The 20,845-nt window shown below is 34.2% G+C and overlaps 1 protein-coding gene across 1 annotated transcript in view; it reads right to left on the bottom strand.

Moving 5' to 3' along the window:
- Nucleotides 1-6,255: 6,255 nt before the first annotated feature.
- LOC126811911 (ras-specific guanine nucleotide-releasing factor RalGPS2) overlaps nt 6,256-20,845 on the bottom strand; it is a 56,714-nt gene continuing 42,124 nt past the window's right edge. Inside the window, exons 4-16 of the mRNA XM_050537959.2 lie at nt 20,342-20,461; nt 15,403-15,453; nt 14,864-14,947; nt 14,073-14,255; nt 10,749-10,872; nt 10,150-10,281; nt 9,683-9,776; nt 8,868-9,044; nt 8,253-8,419; nt 7,699-7,765; nt 6,862-6,973; nt 6,609-6,701; nt 6,256-6,285 (exon numbers count right to left, since the gene is read on the bottom strand). Of these exons, the coding sequence (XP_050393916.1) occupies nt 6,256-6,285; nt 6,609-6,701; nt 6,862-6,973; nt 7,699-7,765; nt 8,253-8,419; nt 8,868-9,044; nt 9,683-9,776; nt 10,150-10,281; nt 10,749-10,872; nt 14,073-14,255; nt 14,864-14,947; nt 15,403-15,453; nt 20,342-20,461 (1,434 nt within the window). The remainder of the gene's footprint in view (nt 6,286-6,608; nt 6,702-6,861; nt 6,974-7,698; nt 7,766-8,252; nt 8,420-8,867; nt 9,045-9,682; nt 9,777-10,149; nt 10,282-10,748; nt 10,873-14,072; nt 14,256-14,863; nt 14,948-15,402; nt 15,454-20,341; nt 20,462-20,845) is intronic.

Below are 20,845 nucleotides of genomic sequence, written 5' to 3'. Positions count from 1 at the left end.
AATTGTTTTAGTTTCTAAGCACCAATTATCTAAAGACAGGACCCATTTCGGATGAAATAAACAATACATGTTTGTCTTCGTAGAAGACATTTTATTATCAAAGTATTCCAACCATTGATGACAAGACTGATATTGGACAAAAGAAAATAGACACTTTATAGTAGATCATTCACTGTCATTTTTAAACATTTTTTTTTAATTAAAGTATTTCAACAAGACCGATGTTGGACAAAACAAGTGAAAATGAGATTAAATAAACTTCAAGCTTATAATAAATAAATTATACAATTAATCAAAAAAAAATTCTTACTATAAAAATAAATAGGATTATTTTTGTATGAGATAAGAAATGAAATTAAATGAAGTTAGTTATGAAACAGAAAGAATCCATCTCGGCAAATATCAACAGTGGGACTGTCTAGAATACATGTACTATAATATGTACATGTACATCATAGTTATCAGATCGTAAAAAATCTGACGATTCAATTTCTTTAATAGTTTTGTCAAATTCATTTAAATTTTGACGCCTTACAATAAACAAATTTACAAGCTAAGCTCTAAATTTTGTATAATTTAAAACAGAAAGCTGGTCACATCATGGTTATCGGATCGTAAAATCTGACAATCCAATTCTTTTTATTAGATTTCCCACTATTTAGATTTTGAAGCTTTACAATAAACAATTTACAAGCCAAGCTTTAAATTTTATATAATTTATGGAAAGCTAGTCACCTTAATCTAATTTTAAAGCCTAACAAAAGCAAAAAAAAATTTTAACAAGTCAATCCAGAAGCTCTAGTCTAAGATTTTTAATCCTTAATTCAAAAGCATTTGAGTGAGTGAACAATTTAAACTATAATTTGAATTCTTTAGACATTGTAAGGATTTGAATCTCTAATACACAAAATGATGATTTTTGGTATTTAAATATCATTTATTTACATGTATGCCAATCTTTTTTATTTTTTTGCCTTTAATGTACAGAGCACTCTTTATATATAGCACAAGAAACCCTAACGAGTTATCATATAAGAAACCCTAACAAGATACCGTACAAGAAACCCTAACGAGTTATCGTACATTTAAAAGTAAAACAAAATCAGTTCTTGGTAGGGGTAGCTTTGTTTTAGTCGAAAACTTGATTTTAGAATATTTTTCTTATTAAAAGGAGGGCCCTTGTTGTGTTGTCTATCTCACATGAAGAGAGGCTGTAGCCCTCCAAATCTCCGACCCTCACCACTAAAGAAAGATGAGAGTGCGTTTTAAACACAGGCTTATGACAGTGTCAACAATATTATTCACTTTGACGGGAGGGGCCCCCCTCCATTTTGAGGCCCTTGGCTTCAACCTGCCATGCCTATACATGCTGGTAAATAACCGGAGGTCCACCTAGATCTTGAGGGCCTAGGCTTCAACCTGCCACGCTTATAGGTTAATGACTGGAGGCCCAACTACATGTAGATCTTCAGGCCCTCAGTTATTTAATTAGATGCTAGGCTTCAGTCTGCCATGCCTATACTTAAATGACGGAGGCTCTCTTCAATATTGAGGCTCTAGACTTCAGCCTGCCACGTCTATAAGTAAATCTATGACTGTGTATTAGTAAAAGAAGAGTATATGTTTATAGGTAATTAATATAATAATGGTTATTATAATACTGTATAGTAATATTTATACATTCTCTATATCAATATTGACTAACAACTGACCAACAAACAATATTAATATCAGTATCTCTTTTTTTGTGTAAACAATATTTTATTTGAAATGGATCAAAAAAGATCAAGGAACAGGCATAGCCTATATCACCCCTATAAGCGAGCCAATGTCGTATTCACTAAGCCAAAGCGGCTCCCATATTGAAATGTAGTACAATGTCTGCTTTGAAATGTGGTTGTATATTATTGTCACCCCCATCAGTCCAACGAGTAGAGAACAAAACTCCCCACTACATGATATTGTACATTGTACAATGTATGTGTTGTTGTAATTATCAGTTTACGGGGTTGAATATTTTTCACAATAACATTACATGTACGTACAATAGCTTCAACAGCTTTCACCATTAATCACAGAATGATATGTAGTACAATTTCTACCTTGAAGTAGCTTAAATTAACAATATTTATTGGTCAATTGTTAAAATTTCCTGTCATATAAACAGATAAAACTGTGACTTATAGAAATATATGTAATATTGCACACATAAAAACTTAAAATTATTATCATTCTTCTCTTCATTTATTGTAATAAATATCAAATACATGTAATAACGGGGTCTTTATATTCATACTTTCACTTTAAATTGCAATAAAATATCAAATAATACAGTCTTTATTCAAACCTTTACTTAATGTATTAAAATATCAAATAATAATAATAGGGTCTATATTTAGACTTTCACTTTAAACTGTAATAAAATATGAAATAATGGGGTCTTTATTTAGACTTTAATAAAATATGAAATAATAGGGGTTTTATTCAGACCTTAATAAAATATCAAATAATAGGGTTTTTATTTAGATCTTCACTTAAATATAAAATAATTAGGCCTTTATCCAGACCTTTATTTATTGTCATAAAATATCAAATAATAGGAACTTTATACACAAGGTTGAATGTTCATTTTTTTTTCTATACAATATTTTTTTATTTTTAATAATAGAGAGGGAACTTAAATAAACTAAAGTAATTTAGATCATTTACCTAATGCCTTACTTTACAAACAGAACTTCATTATTGATATTCTCACTGAAACAGAATAATAACTCAAGATTCTAATAAACGTATGCCTTACATGTATATTTGGTAAATTTATAAATTCATTGTGTTGTATGTAAATCTACAACGTATAATTTTGTTTTAAAACTGACTACAGTTGGAGAGATACAGGTATATAAGTCTAATGTTAATTACTTTCTCTCTTCAAGCTACTTTCACTTTTTTAACAATTTATTTTGTTTTAAAACTAAATCCTAATTTATTCAACTTAGTTACGAAATATTGAATTTAAAAGTCTAATATATCAGAAACAATAATCTTCGAAAATCAACTAAGACTGCGAAACAAAATTAGGAATTAAGATGCATGCATGGAGAAATATACCATAATAGTTTTTTGTCAATTTGAAACTGCTGAGGGATGATTATTTTCTTAAGACAATTTCCCAATTAGGAAATCAAATAGTCTATCAGTTAAGCATAGATTTCTAATGAGCATTATACACACACACTATTTCAGGAACCATTTTCCCAGCAATTTTTATCATATTAACTACTAATTTAGCTCCCCCGAACAAGCAGGGGAAATAACCCTCAATAACTTCCAGGTCAGTGCATTCAACAAGAGGAGACAGAAGAAAAGAGATATTTGTTGTTTTCTTACATTTGTGTATCTTCTGAATACATGTGTACATAATATCAAAGTTTGATTTAACACACTTCTTTTAGGGAGCGAAGAAAATCAATTATTTTTCTATTGGACTGTACAAAATTCACTTCCGTGCTTGTTTATTTTTTTTTTGTTGTCAAAACGGTACTTTGACCACTGTTGTTCGGAGTCTGAGTGGCTAAATTTAGGTGTAAATGTCTAAACACTATTTAATTATGCTACAACGAGTATCTCAGTCAGAAACCTGGACATAAGGCAACTGTCACAGTACAAATTCTAATTCAACATATATTTGTAAGGGTGAACATCAGGCACCTGTCACAAACGTTCTGTTACTGACTGAGCAAGCCTGGACATCAGGTACCCATCACAAACGTGTGACAATTAGTGTCTGACCAGAGTCTGTGACAAGTGCCTGATGTCCAGGCTTGCTCAGTCAGTAACAGAACAAGTACATTAAATAATGACAGATTAACAAGGCAACGATGATAGTGTCTAGCTTGAGAATAAACAGTTAGGTTGAAAATTTATTTTACTTACGGTTTGATTTAGAGTAAGAGACCAAAGAAATTAAATTGTAATTCACACATGAATTAATGATGTACTGTAACCAGAGCCACAAATAAATGAAAATAATATCATTTATTATCGAAGTTCAGCTAAGATCTGAATATCTATACCCTTTTTTTTAAATTTACACAAAAGTTACACAAAATCTCACAATAGATTTGACTTGTGGTATATAGTTTTTACTGCAGTTGTCTTTAAAGTAAATAATAAGCATGCGTTTTGTTTTTTGGGGTTTTTTCTTTGAGACTGGATACTTCTGTGAATTTTAAGATTCTGTACTATGGATTGCCATTATAGCCAAAACCTGTGATGGTGTTGTACAACATTTTGCCTTTTTGTAAAGCCCATTGTGTCTGAACAGACGATACCTGTTATTAATATGACTTCTCGTAATGTTTTATAATAGCACTTCTTACTCTATGTCAATTTCACAGAATACAGATAAATATTTAGCGCTGTTTTTATTTTTTTTTTCTATTTATATAAGATCTACCGTTTGTGTTTTAAGACTTTATACAAGCTGACAAAAACATTAAGCTATAAATCCATTATCTGACTTTCACTGGCCTGTTAAAAATATTCCATGAAATCTAAATAATTCATCCACCAGTACACACCTGACACACAACCAATAAACACCGGCAAACATTGCATAGAGAGATCAGGAAGCACAGTAGAAATACTCACACAGTCATTGGATAAAAATAATTTAAAAACATGACAATTTATTTATATTATCCTGTCCATTAGCGTCTACACTGGCCGCGAAATTAGGGGATTCCATTGAGCATCTGTTGCCATAGCAACACCATATTATATCCGCTCATATTTAACAAGCGTTCAGATTTAATGAAGTCTCGAGGAATGATGACTAATCAGTTGGTGAATTTCATTGGTTGAAAATCCACAAGTTAATAACGATTGGCTGATTATCACAGCAGGAAATGTCTGCTTTGTCTTGATTGGCTAATATAACTAATTAATTCTGCTTTGATTGGTTTATGCACGTAATGATGTTGTTACTGATTGGCTCTTCTTAATTCATCAGACCAGCTGACTGATTGGCCAAATTTTGTCACATGATTGAATGATAACCAATCGAAGCACACAGTTGGCAGTCTTTGAGCACCTAGTCTTTTCCCCTACAGTTTTCCATTCAGTCGAAAGACATCAAGTTAACTGGAGGCTGAAAAAACAAAATTGAAACATGATCGATAAATATATAAATGAAAATGAAATGACATGGGGTTTAACGTCCTACTGTTCTGGTCCGACTGCGCTAATGAAGATGGGCATACGCCATACAGTGTGCGTAGGAGTCTTTAGCTGTGGGAGGAAACCGGAGGACCCGGAGAAAACACTTGAGGTTGGACAGATGACCCCACTCATGAAAGACCTTATGATGTGTAACACGCACACATTAACCATGCGGCCACCCAATTTCCTAGCTAATGAAGATGCAATTCCAGTAATAAAATAGGACCAGTAAATGCAAATTTGAGACCATTCGGCCACCCAACCCTCTGATGATAAAAAGGTTAGTATCTGGCCCCACATACATGCAGGGAATCGAAAAACAACACTACTTGACTCAATTGCAAACCTTGTGATCTAAAGCGCATATCTTTGACCCTTCGGCCACCTGGTGGTGAAAAGGTTAGCATCTGTATCTGGCCCCACATAATAAAAGCGTAAAGTTTGGACGTTATTTATAATAGATGGGACTATGTTCACCTACCCTTTGATTATAACGTTTCGATGCCTCACTCAAATGTCTGCACCACTGTAAAGCTTGAGATTGACTTCCACCTCGCATTTTATATACATTTCCTGTCAAATAATACAACAATCAACAATCATTGTATATACAATTCCTATGAAATAATATGTCATATTTACAAGATGGAGGCAATGGAGTCCTTAGTCAAGGGACACAGAATGTGTTTAGTATTATGCGCAAGAACATACATAATTTGATAATTATTGGTTGTTTGATGGAATTAAAAAGTGCATTATATTTAATAATATTAGGTCATATAATATATTCTTCGTGTTCTGTAATAAAATAAGTTTGATGTGGATTAACAATAGAAATGACAAGACAGATAAAAAAAAAGGTTTCTATGATCATACCTCGAGCTGGATCTGTAAGTTGGAATGCATCTGGTTGAAGTGGATTATCTCCCATTACTACCATCCAACCAACGATTGAGGTCATCTTACTTGGGTTAGTTTTAAACTACAAATACAAACAATTTATTGGGTAAGTTTTAAACAATAAATACAAATAATTTATTGTAGTTTACTTGGGTTAGTTTTAAACTATAAATACAAATTATTTACTGTAGTTTTACGTACATTTGTTATAAACTATAAACATCCTACTGTTCTATATACTCCGACTGGGCTAATGTGGTAAGAGGGAAATTTTCCCCGAACAGCAGCACTATGGCACGGTCTACTCTTATATTAAATTCCAACTGTCAAGGTATCTTTTACACGCACACCAATTAGTAACATTGAGATCGAACCAAAGACCTTCAGGTTAGCAAGCCAGAGTCTGACTCACTGAGCCACTGCGGCTCCCCTGTTTGGACAAAGAAATACTGTTGTTAAGTTATATATTTTTTAAAAAATGAACTTACATCAGATCGACTGGATCCCCTGAGTGATTTGGCAGGATAATATAATAAATTAGTTCCCCATAATGCTACCCAATATCTCGACCATGACGATACCTGAAAACACAACAAATATAAATAAATCAAATATTATTCTATTGCGCCAAAATTGATGCATCAGACTTAAATAAGTCAAAAGATCTACGAAAGATAATCAGTGGCTTTAAAAATGTTCCAAAATTTTGAATCGCAAGCCAATCAACGAGAATTAACTTACCGTGGGTTTCTTGCCATCTTTGAGCAATGTTTTACGTTTTAAACAACCTTCGCAAGTAAAACTGGCCTGATAAATTGTACCAGGACTTTCATCTGACCCTCGCCATTGAATACTGAAATAATACAAAATAACATTAGTTCATGTGCACAATAAATATATGAGCATAAAAAAAATGTTCAGATTCTTGGATAATCCCACATCACCTAAAATGAGCCGCATGACCTGTTTTTATCTTAAAACATAAAAAAATATAAACAGTCTTATTAATTACCGCATGTAAATGTTTTTCCTGGGTCACAGGAAGTAATTCAGAAATGTATCTAGGTTCAGTTATCCAGTACACAACCCTGATAAATGTTACTGACAATCATAAATGATACTGGATAATCATACATTCAATAATGTGACAATCATAACTCATTGACAAGCATTACCTCACAACCCATGAAGTTCAGAAAGGGATACAGATAAAAGTAATTTGAATGAAAATTTTCAATATATCTATTTTTTAACTATTATAGCAAGAAATGTCCTCTCTTTATCTAAAGCCCACATAATGTATCTTTAAGTTCCCCCACCCCCCACAGTATTATAACATACTGTCTCCAGTTATAATAAGATGGACTATTCCATAACTAGATGGACTAATCTATATCACACTATGGGGATGCTTGATGGTATGTTCTGTAACCTGTATTTAGTGACAAGTAAAATAAGGGATTACAGGCTACAACACATGCACCAACTGAATGAGAAAATATCTCAATCAACCACAACAGTTGAAACATATTCATCATGAATGATGACCAATGACTTTAAGATGGAGTAAAAACTTACTCATTTAATGCTGGCCAGAATGTTTCCTGTTCACTAGATGTAGAATCGTGTTGTTCTCTCGATTCCACTGGAAAAAAAACCCCAAATATACACTTTACATATACTTCAAATACACACCAAAACGTCAAAGAATGACATACTTCCAAAATACACCAAATAAATGAAACGCTTTGGGGTTTTTAACTGTCCTACTGTTCTGCACCAACTGAGCTAATGAAGATAGTCTTATGCCATACAGTGTGCTATGAGGGACTTTTGCATGAACAGCGGTGCTACAGCCTACTCTTTTTTCAAATTCCAACTGTCAAGGGATCTTGTATGTGCATGCCAATGTGTACTCTGGGACCTTAGTTTTTTAATCTTATGGGAATGACTAGATACTGTCCTTGCCAGGCCCCCCTATCCTGCACCACAGACAAGCAGAAACCTTGGTTTTTCTAAATTTATAACAGAATTAAGGTAGAATCAAACCAAAATAAAACAAGCGTTTAATCGGCAGCGCAATTCTTTAAACCATTCACCCCGGGCAAATATTTATTGTTAATAAAACTTACATGACTGAAATTTACTACACACAGATCCATCACTGGATGCACAAGGTGACTCCTCCTCCAAGACACTATCATCCAGTAAATGACGAATACCTTGAACATAAGGAGCTGTGGTTCGCGACGGTAAACTATAACTTTTTTCTACTTGTGGATGAGTACAGCTCATAAAACTAAAAATATAGGAAAAAAACCTCATTTGTAAAACATTTACTTTATGAATAAAGTGTAATTTGATTTCTGAATTGCTTGATTGCTTTTGTCAAAACTTTTTCGTTCAAATTTTCAAATCTTGAAATTATAGAGTGAGAGAAATGGTGCTTAACGTCCATGTCCCAAACTAGGTAATTTCGGGTCTAACATACAGTATAATTTTATCTAAACAATTTGTTTGCACGTAAGGGTCTTTAGCTGTGGGAGGTAACCAACAAGGTTGGATGGGTGGCCCTACTCCTTGTGACAGAGATTCGGCCAACCGAATCTTCAAGAACAGAAACACTGCTGTACGTCTAGTTGTCAGCTCTATTGATTTTTTACTAATTTTCTGTTATACTTTATATTGATCTAAAGCCATCCAATAATTTATCTGAAACGAAAGTCATGAAAGTAAACTGAGCTTACTTGGCTGTCAAACTGCGAGATTTCCGATGCCCCGGAGCATATTTAGATGGTCCGCTGACAGACAAACATCCGGGTCTAGGATCTGTAGCGGGTGACGGAGGTAAAACATGGATCGTGACATCTTCCCGTGACGTAGATACACCTTGACTAGTGGCTGGTTCTAACTTTAACGATAATCTGTAAATAATATAAATAAACTTGAGAGTTATCAACCACCTGGTAAATATTTGTTAATATATACATGTACTGCTTTATTCGAATTAACAATATAGAGAGGTCAATGCCATATTTTCTTCACAAACCCTCTAGGAAATGAAATGGGGTTTAACGTCCTACTGTTTTGCTCCGACAGGACTAATGAAGACTGGCATACACCAATGTGTACACAGGTTTTTTTGTCCCATCCGAACGACTGGACAGCTGTCCTTTTCAGGCTCGCCTGTCCTACACCACTAACAAGGGAAACCATGCCAGAAAATAACGATGAAAACCCTCTAGGTGGAAGTGCCTCTTCCCGCCCCACAAGGTAAGTAAGGCCTTACAACAAAACCATTCTGGTTTCGGACAATCCTTCATTAAAATCTGACAAGGGAGGGAAGTGTTTGTTTTATTGTCAAAAAATCACTAATGGGCTAAATGATTTATCATAAACATCAATTTTCTGGACAGTACATTTATCTCATTGATATCACATTGTTGAATGTATGATTGTCCAGTATTATTTATTATCATCATTAACATTTATCAGGGTTGTGTACTCGATAAATAAGTCTATGGTATGTTTCGGGATTGTGGGTTTTTTTTTTATAACTTACTTGTAATTATCATCTTCAACAAATTTCTGTAGTTCTTCTATATAACGAACAGACTTTAAATAATTCTGTACATGTTCTAAAATACCCAGATTTTCTACAAAAAACACAAACAGAATATAATAATATTTAGACTAGAAACGATCACCAGGATTTTCTACAGTATGCAAGCCTGGACATAATTCCACCTGTTATAGACTTTGTGGGGGGGTTGAATGGCCGAATGGTTAGTGTGTGCGCGTTGTATCACAAGGTCTGTCATTGAGTCAACTGGCATGGTTTTGATTCCACGGTTGTACGTGACAAGGAGTAGGGTCAACTCGTTTTCCTTCCACTACTTAAGACCCATGTGCGCAAGTGAATTATTGAAATAAAATTGAACCAGGTTTGCCCCGAAATGACCCTGTATTTATCGACTCAATTTCCCGCTTTCTCTAATATAAACTCTTGTCATATTTTAAATCACTTACCATACGTAGACTGTTGAAAATCTGCGATAACACGGAGTATATTATTCATCTGTATTCGACGTGAATGACTTTCCATACCTCCGTGATGAGGATGAGCTACGTCTATATAGATCAGATCAGTTAGATATAAACCTGAATAAAACATTTAAATATAGATCAGATCTGGTATTTTAATAAAAGTTTAACAAGCTATCTATATTTACGATTGTGACCAGTGAGTAAGGCACTGGCTCACTAAAGGATCGTGGCAAAATTTCAACACTTGCATCCAAACGAAGAGATCTCAACCCACTCACCCACCAGCCAACAGAGTAAGAAAATACATTTCTGCTCATTATTCTGTCAACATTTATCTTTCAACCCAGTCATCCAGTTCTGTAGATTATTCGTATTGCAGCCAAAAATCATATTGCGATATGACTGATTATGTAAATATACACATTTCACTTTATTTGTTTTTACAACTTTGGTCTTGTCTTTGAAGACTTATTGTTTACTGCAAAGCCTAAAAGATATGACTGATTATGAAGTCTTTATAAACAGTCTAGCTAACTTGCAAGCTTGCAACTACCGTTAATTAAAGAGAGATGGAAATTTACCTAAATAAGGTATGCACGGCAGTTTCACATTCTCCATATAATCTCGTAATTTTTGGCGGTTACTGTTTTCAGAAAATAGATCTGCCATCTTCTCATACGTAGACTTATCTCTTTTAGACAACATCTGAATAAAAAATAAAACCACATGTAATAATTAAACAGAGTAATAATAGATTAACTGCCTAGAACATCCTAGTTTTCAGTAATCAAGTGGCAGTCATGAACAGAAAAAACGAAGGCAAGAAGAGATAGAGAAGAGGGAGAGAGAGAGAGGGAGAAATGGGGGTTTAACATCCACTCGACACAAACTAGGTCATTTTGAAACTTAACATATGGTTCAATTTCATTTCATTTATTTGCTTGTGCGTAGGGGTCTTTGGCAATGGGAGGAAACGGGAGGACCCAGAGAAAACCCAAGTTGGACAGATGACCCTACTGCTCATCACATACAAGTGGTGAATTAAAACCACGCCACTTGACTCAATGACAGACCTTATGATGAAATGCGCATGCGACCACTCAACCCCGCTGAGAGAAGTTTCTAAACCCTTCTTTAATTAGATAAGCTTACTCTTAGGAATTTTATTTCAAGAATCTTCTTCAAACCCTGATCATGGTAACATTATACAAAGTCACGATTTCCATCTTAATTCAAGAAAGAAATTTTACTACACAATCTATTTTAAGATTTGGAAAAATAAAAAGAGTCTTTTTTATTGAGTTGACATATTGAAATGTGTCACAGGTTATTTGTGAGAAGCGATTTCCATATCAATTTTATTATGCAATCTATTCTAAGATTGGAGAAAATAGAGACTGAGCTGACATATTGAAATGCGTTGTAGGTTAATTGTGAGAAGTGAAAATTGATTTTATAATTGACGTCGAGTTACTAAGTCAAGATTCCGATATCTCTCCTGACATTTACACAATCAATAAATCATTACACTGGTCAACCTTGACTACAATCCTATAGTTTCCATTATCAAGTCATTCAATAATCAATTAACTTTTAATTGTTGTCGAATGGCATCAATATCAAATGTTTCAAGACACTTGGTGTATTCAAACTTTCTGTTATATTTCCCGATTTAGTCTTTTTAACTGATTTTGTATTATTTTTTTTCCTCTCTGTTGTAAATTATTGTGGCGAGTTACATGTATTTAATTTATCACACTTTATTTTTTGTATTATATTTTCTATGAAGGGCTATTATAGCCTAATCTTCAACCTTTCTTAAATAGTCATTATCATTATATTCTAGTCTATATTTCTATGAACAGAAGGACTAAAATTACGTCAGAGCTTGTTTATTGGCAGCAAGTTACGACTACTCACAAAAAACGGTGAAAATCACTAAAGTTGAAATTTACCTGTTGCAGGTAACAATGACATTCGGGATCATTTTATATTTAGGGAAAGGATATGTTGACATAATTACTTGAATTATTTTTAAAAAATTATGTAGCTTTTCCGTTGAACTTCCTGCTTTTCTGCACCAATCTCCGAATAATATCATAATAACTAGTTAATCAAGTAATCAAGAATAATTAGACCCAAACGACCAGTCACATGAATCTGTCTACTAGGATAATAACATGCTAGCATATTGATCGTAAAACGTGTTGATCTAGACTTAAGACATGATCAACCAGTCTTACATTATGGATTGTAAAATAATATGCTACAAAGAAATTAATACGTAGAAGTATTCACTTGTTGAGTAAACTTAAAGAGAGAGAGAAAAATGGGGTTTAATGTTCACTCACCGCAAACCTGGTAATTTCGTGACTAACACATGGTACAATCACTGTTTATGAGAAATATATTTGATCCAGAAACACAAAATTTTGCACATATATGTAGTTTCTTATTGATGTATTAGGTATATTAAAACAACAAAAGTTTATAAAGGGCTATATTTTAGTTAAGGCGAGGAATTTTGAGTAAATTTTTAACTTGTGAGGTTATGGGTCTTTAGCAGTATGAGAAAACTGAAGGACATGGAGGAAACCCACAAGGTTAGGCTGGCGAGCTTACTCCGTGTCATGTACAAGTGTGGGATTGAAAACAATCTAATTGACAGACTTTTATGATCATAATAGACCATTCAGCCACCCAACCTCCCAAAAGACATTACAAATAATCAACCAGTCAGGGAGATTATTGATCATAACCTAGTATCACACAGATGTACTCGTATGTATTCCTACGTTGATCAAGACTAAAACTAGAAATGATTGACCAGTCCTATATTAGAGGAATGTAAATTGAATAAATGTGTCTTGTAAATGTCAGGAAGTAATGATTATCCAGTATGCTGTCTGTCAAGATGTCGATTACGTTAGTTGAAATAAAGATTGCTTTTATCTGAAGTAAACACAAGTAAAATGGTCCTCTCCATGTGTACGTGACATGGTGTATTATTTCGTTGATTTGAATAACTTCCTGTTCATGTTAAAGTTATTTTTTACAGAGTCTCCCTCTTTTTTTTGAAACAAAAGGTTTTACATGTATTGTTCACATTTTGCCTGATGCACATTCTTTAGACTTTTTTTTTTTGAAATTTAATTATCTTTTTAATGTTCTATTTTGCTGCAATGACTGGGTTAATGAAGACAGATAAATGTAGAACTGTTCATGACTTTTTATGGATTAACCGATTCCGATATCTAACATCAACGATGATCACCTTACAAATAGAAATATCATGGACATCTTTTTACACGGCTAAATTACATCTTGGTCACGTGATTTATGGCTTTATTGATTAGATGAATGAAAGGTCACGGATTGGCAGAGGAAATTGGAGAGTTTGTTGACGGAATCAAATTACTATTCCCTTTTTCATTTTAGAATGGAAAAAAGGATAAATGATTTTTTTTTGTTTTCACATTAGCAAGCTGACTAATTATTTTCTCATCTAAAAACATTGTTTGGTCTATAATAAATGTGGCTGACTATTTTTAGATTTTGTAATGTCACCTAAAGCCCAATCATACATGAACAAAGGTTAAATATATTGCTACACAATCAAAATTACTTTGGACACTTTCGGCTGGGCCCCGCATCCATTCACTGAAATTGGTATTTGTTGCTTATTCCTTGCAAAGTCTGTGTAGTTTGCCTGTTCTGCAGGTTGTGATATAGTTTTTTTGTGTGTAGTGTTGTTCTCATGCACATATTTCTTTCAATAAATAGTCTTTGAGGGATTGTCAACTACAATATTGAGAAGGACAGACGGCCAGAAAGACGGATGGAGCCAGATTTCAATATCCCACTTTCAGCAAAGGATAATAAAAATAAATATAAAAGTATCTTACCATCCACGTTTTAGAGAGTCTAAAAATAGCAGCACTTTGTAACGCAGATATAACAGCCATTACAGCATGTAAATTATTCAAATCTAACAGTTTTTTGGCAATTTTTATAAAATGGGATAATACTTCAGCGCGCGTTTTTAAAGTCTGACAATTTAATATTTCCTTCTGTACCCAAAAATTTACCTGAAAAATAGAAAATATAGCCAGTCAGTCAAATATTGATTATCAACATTCAAGAATTGTTGGGTAAGTGTGGTTGTACATTAAAGCGAAATGCAAGAGAGAGGGAGAGAAATGGGGCTTAACGTCCATTTGACAAACACTATGGTTCAAATTTATTTCAATAATTCTCTTGTGCGTAGGGGTCAATATATAGCTGTGGTAGGAAACCGGAGGACCCATAAAAATCCATGGAGGCTGGACAGGCAACTATATTCCTTGTAATATACAAGCCAGAAATCGAAACCCTGCCACTCAACTCTATGACACCAGGGCTTACTCTTATATCAATTCCACCTGAAAAGGAATATTTTATGCGCAAGCCATGGGGTACATGGGTCACGAGACCTCGGTTTTTCGAACCATCCAAACAACTAGACAGCTGTCCTTGTAAGGCCCTCAGCCCTGCACCACTGACAAGGAGAAACTACTCCCAAAAATCCCAATGATGTATGAGGAAAACCTTTTGGAATTTTTTAAATGAATTAGGTCACATTACTATATTGTGAATGTATGTAATAAAAGGTATGGCAATTTTGAAACAAACACAGTAAAATAAAAAGACAACTTACATGATTAAATCTGCGAGTGAAGGCAACAACATACGGTGCACGGATTAATTTAGTTTTTGTTGTCCAGGCACATGATGTCAATTCCTGAAAGAAATAAGCATCATAGTCATAATTTCATGGACGACTAGAGCGTCCACACAATTTTTCAAGGTAATCAAAGGCCAGAAATCTGACAGTAATTACTGGAAATCACTGAATACAATCAACTTCTTCAAAACTCTGGCAGTAATTACTAGAAATCACTGAAAATCAATAGACTTCTTCAGAACTCTGGCAGTAATTATAGGAAATCGCTGAAAATCAATAGACTTCTTTGTCTCATGGCCATAAATGCTGTGTATCAATCAGATGGTAACCTTTGCCTCTAGCTGAGCATCCACAAGCAATTGCGGACGTCGGACTGAAGGGCATTCCAATCGGGGTGACAACTATATTACTAAATATTCAATTAAATCAAAATGATCCAGACCATTTTCTTGACCATTTTACCCACTTATATCTAATTTTTCTCTGTGTGTTATAAAATAGAATGAACTTACATCTGGTTGAATTGATTGAAATACTGGTAAATCCATTAACGTTATCTGACTCTGTAATAATATAAAATAAACAAATAACAGACAGTGTAAAGGCAATTAATACATTTAATATAAGGATGCCTCATTTGCTCTAATATCAAATTTCTCATGGTTTAACCATCCCCAATACATTTAAATGTATGCACTCAGATTGATTGTTTAACATTTAATTAAGAAAACAAAATCAAAGTACCAACGCTTGATAATGTCCTGGCTTGGATTCAGTCAGAATTAAAATAGGCCTATCAATGCTGTAGGTACGCTTATTACATAGCGAGCAGCATAGTGCGATGAAATTTCAATTTAAGTATCTTTGTAACTACTGAACGGAATTGAGCCATATTTGTACCGATATTCATAATATTAAAATAATAGAGATTCATCTTTCACTATATTGTTGTTTGCAAGGGATTTCTATTGTGCTAAACTGACACAATGAGACTTTAAGTAACGAAGTAACAATTTAATAAAATTATACAAACACAATACCACCATAAATAATCTCCTCTATTAAACAACAAAAAGATATCCTCAAGGCTGACAAAACAACTATCAATAAATAGCGGTAATTGAGTGATAAATAAACATCTGATCTGACATGAACACTCCATTGATATTTTAAAGATTTGCAGATTTATGGAGAAAAGTTTGTGAGAGAGAGAGAGAGAGAGAGAGAGAGAGAGAGAGATTAATGTACATTCCCAGACTAATAACCTGCTAGTATAGGTATTATCTCACACCTAGAAATAATTTGATTTACATGTAATAATGGATGTTGAATCCTACATGTACATGATCAAGATTCTCCCTAAAACAATCGAAAAAATAGTGGTCTATTTCACATCAAATAATTTTACAACTACATGTAGTACTAGTAGTCCGAACAGGAAATGTATGGACCTCAAGTTTGATGAAGTGACCAAAGTGACTGATTTTGATCCCGGTGTTGGTTGAGAAAGTTCATCAGGACAGTGGTGCAGGACAGAGGGCCTGGCAAGGGACAATGTATAGTCGTTTGGATGGGACAAAAAAGGTCTTGAGTACACATTACCGTGCACAAATAAAATCCCTTGACAGATGGAATACAGTATAAAATTATGCCGTAGCACCAATGTCTGAGCAGAATTTCCCTATATAGCACATTGTATGGCATATGCCTGTTTTCATTAGCCAAATCAGAGTAGACCAGTAGGACATTAGTAAACATCATTTCATTTCATTTATAGAAATGGAGAAATTCCTGCCAACCTGAAAATAAGAGTTAGGTTGTACTGACATCCTGCCACATTTTCTAGGTTAATAAAATATACAGTAGAGCTAGCTAGGCTCAGTAGGGTAAACAATGTTATAGAGTTGTGTAGTAAATACTTCACACCTACGTCTTTCAACTTTCACCTTCATTCATCAAAAACATGGTCACACTCACAATGATAGATTGCACATGTTCACCTAACAATCTGTCACAGCTAGTTTTCTCTAATTATACTTAATGGTGGTTTAACTAATCCTTTATATATAACCCTTTAGATATCAAAGTCAAGTCTTTTGTTCCACTAAAACGTAAACAAGCTGTTGCCTTTTTTAAAGCCATCATGCACCTTCATCTCGATCCAGGAGTATATTTTGTGTCACACCTTATTGCTAATATTGCTTCCAATGATCTGATTTTATAATTCTGTATACTACTTACAATGGAGCCCTGGCTATAAAAACTTTAAATCTTGTACCCAAAGTAATGTTTTAATGAATGGAATTAAATAGAAAATAAATCTCTCTATAAATCCCTTACATCATGCACCATTCACAAGCCTGGAAATTAAGCACCTGTCACAGAAAATATTGGTCACAAATTTTTTTTTTCCCCCTGTTTTTATTGCAACAATTACAAGAAGAAACTAGGTTGGAAAATACCAATAGTATTCAGACCAACTCTGGGATCAAACCTTGGACTATCAGGTAAGTAAGTCAGCTATCATGGCTCAATCCCTGTTCAAATGAAATGAGGTTTAATGTCCTAATGTTCGGCTCCGACTGGGCTAATGAAGTCGGGCATATGCCATACACTGTGCTAGGAGAGAAATTTTGACTGGACAGCAGCGCAACAGCCTAATTCCAACTGCCAAGGGATCTTTTAAATTTACGCCAATGTGTACATGGAACCTCTCTTTTTCAACCCATCCAAACAACTAGAAAGCTGTCATTGTTAGACCCCCCATCCTGCACCACTGACAAGTGGAAACCACACCGCAAAATCCCGATGAACACCAAGAGCAAACACGCGACCTCCAGGATAGCAAGCCAACGTCTTACTCACTTGGCCACCGCTGCTCTGGTTCAAAATAAAGGTGACAGAGTGATGGAGTATCAGTGTAACTTGAAATGTCTGATATATGTGAAAACTCGTTATTAAATGTAGGCTTGGTTAATGGTTGGTGTTCATGTATCAAACAGTTTACTGCTGTATATTGAAGTACATTTATCTCACATTCATGTTTTCAGGTACGTTTCATAATTAAAACAAACTTCAGTTAATTTGGTACAGGTGTGTAGAATATCACACCTGATATTTCACTAGTAGTACATGTAGGTATTAAAATGTGATTAAATTAAAGAGAAACTGAATGAACAACAGTGACACAAACTAGGTCCTTTTGGGACTAACATATGGTTTAATGTTATTTCATCAATTTGCTTGCGCATAGATGTCTTTAACACTAGTGGGAGGAAACTGGAGAGTGAATCAGGGTTATCGTCCACTTCATACAAACTATGGTGTTTTCTGTACAAGTGTGGTATTGAAACCATGATACTTAACTCAATGACAGATCTTATAATCTAAAGCGCACACGATCACTCGACTATAAATTATTGGCCAATGAAAAGACTGTATTTTAAAATATTTCAGTCCAACGTTTCGTGAATGTTCTTTAAACATCATTGATGATAATAATGTAGACCTTAACCTGACCAGGATAGGGATGTTTTCAACACACACTACAATATAACTATCAGGCAATTGGGTCAAAATAAATATGTAGGAAATGTTTATTTAAAGCTACAAGAACAAAAATGTTTTATTGGCTGTGTACCACATACATGTAACCTAGAACATACTCTTGTTGTACGAAGGAAAAGAAATGAAATGAAATGTTTACATTTATGCTCCCACCGGGCTACCAAAGATGGGCATATGCCCTGCAGTGTGCTACGAGGGAAATATTGCCTGCAGCGCTATACAGCCTACTCTTTTTTCAAATTCCAACTGTCAAAGGCTATGTAAGCCAAGGTGTAAACAAGACTGTTGTTTTTTCATAAATCCGAAAGACTTGCCGCTGCTCTTTTCCGGCCACTCCCTATCCATTCCAGTTCTTCAGTCATTTGAGATGTTCACACACGATACAATTTCTTGTTGTATTAATAAATCATGGTAGGATGTGCTCTAACACGGGATATCAAATCAATATTTCACAACTTTTCCAAAATCATAGCCTACATGCTTACTATTTGTAGAATATCTGATATCATACCATGGGAGATATTTCTTAACTCTCCAAGACTTGAGTTTTTCAATGGCAGCCTCCATGTTAATATTCCAGAATACCTGATATCACTTTGCTGTATTCTAATTAATTCTATGACTTTATGTATTTCTCAAATCTCCACTACTTGAATGAATTTTTCAATGTAGGCCTACATGCACCTATGTTAGCATTGTATTTAATCAACAGGTGTGTTTGTATACCTTTCATTTATCTTAAACATCTTTTGTTAAACTCAACATTTATTTTTGTATAAAGCAAATTGCAGTCTGTCATAGGATTCCATGTCATGTCGCTCTGGTTTGTGTTCGTGAATAGATTTATCAAACTTTGCTTTAACCGCTATCGCTAACATACTTTGTATTTCATGTACACTGGGAGCTCATGTGGGGGTGTGGGGGGTCAACATGCCCCCAACAACAGTCTTATATATATAGTGATATAGTTTTCAGGACATTATAAAGTTTTATTTTGACTGACATTATCACTTAAACATGCATTATGCAAGAGCTAAATATGATTATTGCAAGTCTTAATTTAGGCTTCAGATGTTATAGAAATTATAAATTAGATCTTTATTTAAACAACAAGACCAAAATCAACTCTGTAGACCCACGGATGGCTTGGCTACAGCTCGGATATAAATAGGATTTCACTAATTGATTAAATCAGATAAGGGGTAACCTGATAAAAATACGTCTGTTAGATCGAGGCTAAATGATAGAGTGTACATAGCGAGGCCGCTGTAAAGTGTTTCCGTATGCCATTGAAAACTTTACTTGATAATCGAGATATGTAGGTGGAGTTAACGCCTGTCAATCAAACGATCAGCGAAGGTGAAGACACAATTCGCTACCATTTCTAGGCAAATATTACAACGATGATAACTATGTTCAGAATAAAGTAATTTGACTGAATTTTTTGAATATATTCTTCTTTCATCATCTACTTTTGAACTGTTATAGCAAGAATGGCCAACTCTCTATAAAAATCTCCCATAATGTATCTTTAACATTCACAACAAGGAGACTTTCTTTTTATTTTGATTAAGAACCATCCCAATTTTTTCAAGCAATTTGTTGACAATTTGTACATAATTTGTGTAAGTGCAGGAGGACTCCACCACATATAAATAATTACACAAGACAAACCCATAGACAAGACACACAATATACACACATTTCAAACGTATATATCTAAACAAGTAAATGGAGCCAGCTGTAAGCATCCACTGCGCTGTAGAGTTCCGGCCTGTAGTGATGCAGGCTTCACTCAATGAAAAACAAACTACCAAGGACCAATGAAGTTTTTGATCAGGCAATAATATGGGCTAAGATGCAATTTAAATAAAAAATACTTACAGCAAAATCATCTGGAGAGACACGGAGTACGTCAAACACAACAGCATCATAGCTCTTCATACGAGGAAGACTAGATCGCTTCTCTAACGATTCTTCACTCCCGTGACTTAAACTTAAACCCTGAAAAATACATAAAAAATGATATAAATTAATATACATTGCCATAAGTTATCAGCAAGCCTGTAAATAAAGCATCTGTCACAGACTTGCCACATACTAAACTTACACTATATGTCTACATACAACTAGCGCCCCCTTGAGAACAGACACTAAGCTTGTTGACCAACATTTTAATTCATAAATTGAAGATCAGTATACTACACAAATTTTGAGAAGTGTTTGTTTCATTTCCATTTAATAAAAAAGAAAAGGTTAATTTAGTCTTTGGCCTTGGGTGTATGACAGACTTGAGACAGACTGGAACCGTATTACAAAATATTACACTAATTTTTAGATACATGTATGGTGGCCATTCAGGGCAGAGATCTATTCTCCTAGTAGATA

This window comes from Patella vulgata, chromosome 1 (assembly GCF_932274485.2).
Source record: "Patella vulgata chromosome 1, xgPatVulg1.2, whole genome shotgun sequence".
Lineage (NCBI taxonomy): Eukaryota > Metazoa > Mollusca > Gastropoda > Patellidae > Patella > Patella vulgata.
This window is presented reverse-complemented; position numbering and strand designations above follow the sequence as displayed.